The sequence below is a fragment of the Centropristis striata genome, chromosome 24, assembly GCF_030273125.1.
Source record: "Centropristis striata isolate RG_2023a ecotype Rhode Island chromosome 24, C.striata_1.0, whole genome shotgun sequence".
In the NCBI taxonomy this organism is placed as follows: Eukaryota; Metazoa; Chordata; class Actinopteri; order Perciformes; family Serranidae; genus Centropristis; species Centropristis striata.
Genome location: NC_081540.1, coordinates 21,625,484 through 21,630,812, shown reverse-complemented (window position 1 = coordinate 21,630,812; position 5,329 = coordinate 21,625,484). Strand labels below are relative to the sequence as shown.

At 37.2% G+C, this 5,329-nt stretch overlaps 1 protein-coding gene across 1 annotated transcript; it reads right to left on the bottom strand.

Annotated features, from left to right (window-relative positions):
* Positions 1-706: 706 nt before the first annotated feature.
* On the bottom strand, positions 707-3,170 carry inha (inhibin subunit alpha). The gene is made up of 2 exons (XM_059327630.1): positions 2,864-3,170; positions 707-1,463 (listed from the first exon to the last, which is right to left on the bottom strand). The coding sequence occupies exons 1-2, from the start codon at positions 3,123-3,125 to the stop codon at positions 745-747; spliced, it is 981 nt and encodes a 326-aa protein (XP_059183613.1). The 5' UTR covers positions 3,126-3,170; the 3' UTR covers positions 707-744.
* Positions 3,171-5,329: the final 2,159 nt, after the last annotated feature.

Below are 5,329 nucleotides of genomic sequence, written 5' to 3'. Positions count from 1 at the left end.
TTTTATATACTTTATTCTAGATTTATGATTGGAGCTGAGGTTAAACATCCAACATATAAACACCTTCTAATGCACAACATGGGTTAAAATGACCTTGTGCATTAGAAGTGTAGTGATAATAAAAAGGGTTTTATTCAAAAAGTAAGAAATGAAAACAAAAAATTAGGATGTATGATGATCAAAAACAAGTTATTTGAGGAAAACCTGGAATACTGAATGATGAAATTATTTTATTGCAAAGATATAGAATATAAAAACTTAGTTTGGTCACTTTAGATCAGGGGTCTCAAACTCAAATTACCTGGGGGCCGCTGGAGGCAGTATCAAAATAACCAAAAAAAGACACAAAATTACCATAAAATGACCAAAAAAGACACAAAATGACTTAAAAAAAGACGCAAAATGACAGAAAAAACTAAATTACTTCAAAAAGACACAAAATGACAAAAAAAACACAAAGTAAAAAAAAAAAAAAGACATAAAACGACCAAAAAAGACACAAAATGACCAAAAAATACACAGAATTACCAAAAAAGACACAAAATGACCCAAAAAAGATACAAAATTACCAAAAAAGACACAAAATGACCCAAAAAGACCCAAAATGACCCAAAAAAAGATACAAAATTACCAAAAAAGACACAAAATTATTTTTAAAAAGTCACACAATTATTAAAAAAAGACACAAAATTATTTTAAAAAGCCGAAATGGACCAAAAAAATAAAAAGTAAAGCTTTGATATTTCAGATACAAGTACACTCTTCAGGTATGATGTTGGGCAGAGTCTCGTACTTGAAGGAGTAGCCTCCGTCAGACGTGGTGGTGATCCTCAGGGACCTCATGCTGCCTGGAACCGGAGCGCAGCACTGCGTCATCCCCAGCGCGGCGCGGGTTCGATCCCCGGCCGAACAGTTCCCGTGACAGTAGGAGAAAGTCAGAACCTTCGGGTGGACGATCCAGTTCCCCCAGCCCAGCTCACTGAAGCTGATCTGGATCTCTGCTCTGTGGCAGTCGCTGAGCTGGGGCCCGCCCTGAGAGGGCCGCTGGAGCAGGTCCAGAGCCGCCGGGGACCAAGGGATGGCCCCCGGGGCGCTGCGGGGTGCGCGCACCGGACCGCGTGGCCGAGCGTGGACGTGGAGGAACGGCGTCTTGTCTGGTTCGTCCGCGTGGCATTGACAAGCCGGACAGCGGACCTGGAGCCGAATGGGGCCCTCAGAGTCCAGCGGGGTCAGATCCAGGCTGAAGGTGGTCCACCCGTCCGAGTCCGAGCTGGTCTGCGCCGCCTGGAGGAGCTGCTGCTGGGCGGAGGTGAGGATGGAGAGCTGGGCGGAGGAGTTGGAGGCTGCTCCTCCACCTGCATAGAACCAGAAGTGGGCAGATGTGACCACAGAGTCCTGGTGCTGCAGGGACGGCTGGAAGGAGTACGTGAAGTCTGCAGAGTCAGACCCGGGACAGGGAGAGTCTGCAAGGTGGGACCAGAACAAGGAGTCATGATTATTTTGTGCAAGATCACGATTACAATCAATCAATCAATCAATCAATCAATCAATCAATCAATCAGACTTTATTTGTATAGCCCTTTTCATACAATAGAAATAAAAACAAAAAGTTTTTGAAAAAGCTAGATAAAAAAGATAAAAACAATAAATAAGTGTGCATTAGAAGCGTAATGATACAAAAAGTGAAACACTAAATTAACAATGTGAGTATTTGTGTAACTATGTTTGTCTTATTTTGAAGGTTTAACTTTAAAAGAGTTGATTACATTGGAAAATCACATATTTTAACATTTGAGACTTATTAGAGCCACCAAATAATACTTTTCCATTGGAAAAAAGTAAGAAATGAAAACAAAAAATGAGGATGTATGATGATCAAAAACAAGTTATTTGAGGAAAACCTGGAATACTGAATGATGAAATTAATTTGTTGCAAAGATATAGAAAATAAAAACTTAGTTTGGACTCAAACTCAAAACTCAAACTTGAGTTTGGACTCAAATTATCTGGGGGCCGCTGGAGGCAGTATCAAAATGACTAAAAAAAGACACAAAATTACCACAAAATGACAAAAAAGACACAAAATTACCACAAATTGACCCAAAATTACCAAAAAAAGACACAGAATTATTTAAAAAAGCTGAAATGGACCAAAAACAGTAGTTAAAGGGACCTTCCACACACAACACGGTAAAGTGGCATTCATATAAAACTCACATTAAACTTTCATATCAAGGTGGGGGCCACAAAATATCGTCACGAGGGCCCCTGGTTTTAAACCTATGCTTTAGACCAGGGGTCTCAAACTCGCGGCCCGCGGGCCAACTGCGGCCCTCGTGATGATATTTTGTGGCCCCCACCTTGATATGAAAGTTTAATGTGAGTTTTATATGAATGGCACTTTACCGTGTTGGTTTTTTTTGTTGTAATTTTGTCTCTTTTTTAAAAATAATTTTGTGTCTTTTTTGGTAATTCTGTGTCTTTTTTTGGTCATTTTTTTTCTTCTTTAAGTAAATTCGGGTTTTTTTCTGTCATTTTGTGTCTTTTTTGGGTCATTTTGTGTCTTTTTTAAATAATTTTGTCTTTTTTGGTCATTTTGTGTCTTTTTTAAGTCATTTTGTGTCTTTTTTTTTGGTCGTTTTGCGTCTTTTTAAAATAATTTAGGTCTTTTTCTGTCATTTTGTGTCTTTTTTCATTTTGATACTGCCTCCAGCGGCCCCCAGGTAATTTGAGTTTGAGACCCCTGCTTTAGACCCATGTTGTGCATCAAAGGGTTAATTGCCCAGTTTTTACTGAGATTTACCAACAAGAAATCATCCAATAAGAAAAAAAACAAAAAAAAAACAAACCCAAATCTTCTCACCAGAGCTGGGGAAGATAATAATCTGCAGCGTGTCCCCGCTGGGCCCGGTCTGACTGTTGACCCACGTCGTCCTGCTTGCTCTGGGGGTCCTCCTTGGTGCACGCCCGGCTCCCGGCTGCACCAGAAGGGGGGGCCCCTCCAGCCCGAGGCCCTCCAGGACCCGCTCTCTGAACCAGGACAGCACGGCGTCCCGGGGCAGCTCCTCACTGCTGCAGGCTGCTGTCAGGACGTGGATCCAGAGGAAGACGGTGCAGGACACCATGACGGGACCCAAAACTACTAAAAAGAGACGCCTGGGTTCACTGATCCTCCTCTGGGACTTTTCTTCTTCTCATATATTTGTTTCTCTCTGCAGCTATCGGAGTCTGAGTGAAAGATAGCAAAGAACGGCCTTGACAGTTAAATGTAGCATTATCTGTTTCACACAGTATCCAGGGAGTGTGTTTTATTTTCTTCTTCTACTCTGTCCTGCAGAACGGCTGTGGTTGCATTATGGAAGTAAATCTGTGTCATCGGAGTTTGAAATAAAAAAAGACGTTGAATTTCTACCGCAAAAAATTCAACCGCAAAACATTAAACCTAAAAATTTGCGTTTGAATTTTTTGCGGTTGAATTTTTTGAGGTTGAATTTTTTGAGGTTGAATTTTTTGAGGTTGAATTTTTAACGTTGAAAAACATTCAGATACATAATTTCAATGCATGGGCTAGAAATTCAACCGCAAAAAATTCAACCACAAAAAATTCAACCGCAAAAAAAATTCAACCTCAAAAAATTCAACCTCAAAAAATTAAAACGCAAATTTTTAGGTTGAATTTTTTGAGGTTGAATTTTTAACGTTGAAAAACATTCAGATACATCATTTCAATGCATGGGCTAGAAATTCAACCGCAAAAAAAATTCAACCGCAAAAAAAATTCAACCGCAAAAAAAATTCAACCTCAAAAAATTAAAATGCGGTTGAATTTTTTGCGGTTGAATTTTTTGCGGTTGAATTTTAACGCTGAAAAACATTCAGATACATAATTTCAATGCATAAATATTCAGTGCTAGAAATTCAACGTCTTTTTTATTTCAAACTCCGATGACACAGATTCACTTCCATATTGCATGCATAATACTCATCATACACTGTAAAAAAGAATCTGTTTAATTTACGGTAAAATACCGGCAGCTGTGGTTGCCAGAACTTTGCCGTAAAAAATACAGTGAGTGGGTTTTCTACTGTAAATTTAAATGTAAAAATCAGCTAAATCTGTAATTTAGACTGAAAAATCACTTGCCATTTTATCCCTATTGTGTCTCTTTTGGTAATTTTGTGTCTCATTTGATAATTTTACGTATTTTTTTTGGTCATTTTGTGTCTTTTTTTGATAATTTCATGTCTCTTTTAGTCGTTTTCTGTCTTTTTTTTTGGTCATTTTGTGTCTTTTTAGATAGTTTTGTGTCTCTTTTGGTCATTTTGTGTCTTTTTTGATGGTTTTGTGTCTCTTTTGGTCGTTTTTTGTCTCTTTTTTTGGTCGTTTTGTGACTCTTTTGGTCATTTTAGGTCCTTTGTTAGGTCCTTTGGTCTGCTATTATTTTTAGGGTAGTTAAGTCCTTGTGACGTTATGGTATTTCTCCATTCATTTTAAATGAAAAATCTAATATTTAATTTAGAATGAATAATCCTGTTATTTTTAGGGTCATTGTGTCATTGTGACATCATGGTATTTCGCCATTAATTTTACATGGTAATGTTATATTTTTTACAGCAAAACTGTGTGTTTTCTACAGTTTATGACAGTAAAAGTTAAAGTTTTGTGCTATTCTTTGATTTACAGTAATTAAAAGTCTCTACTACAGATACACAATTTACACCCTATTTGTGATGTAATTTGACAGTGTTTTACTGTCATTTCTACAAACATTTTCTACAGTGTATTCGTCCAATAAAATAACACACCTGCTGTTTTTTATTTTCATATCTCACACGCACCTGTTCTCCTGCAAAACAAAGAAATTTGTAGAGAAATGCATGTCTTCTTCCTCCGAACGGCCTTGAATCCTTCAATCCGTCTCAGAAAATATTTTTAATAATATGTGTTGTTGTGCAAGGACGTTTAATCAGCAGATGGCCACAGTTTTTAACTAACTTATTATCTTGGGGTATGCACAGTTGACATAGAGAAAATAAAATAGAATTAATAATATAGTCATTTATTTGTAAAGGGGTTTAAAAGCTTTAGTGCATAATTTGAATAGTAATGAAAGAAGTGAATATATCATAAATAGGTAGAATGAAATGAATGAGAGATTTTTCCCTTGATTGCACAAAAAAATCATGATTTAGCTAAAAACTAAAATTTAAAAATCATGTCTTATCTAAACAACCCAACACTTTGTTTAGAAAGTTTAAATAAAAATACTGAAATGATAGTACTGAAATAAGCACGAGAAAACAAAGAGAAAACCAAACAAATGACTGA

Bases quoted from the DNA above. Each gene is read 5' to 3' on its own strand.
- inha (XM_059327630.1), bottom strand. From the start codon at position 3,125: ATGGTGTCCTGCACCGTCTTCCTCTGGATCCACGTCCTGACAGCAGCC. The intron at 1,464-2,863 runs GTGAGAAGATTT...CCCACCTTGCAG, and splicing joins TATTATCTTCCCCAGCTCTG to ACTCTCCCTGTCCCGGGTCT.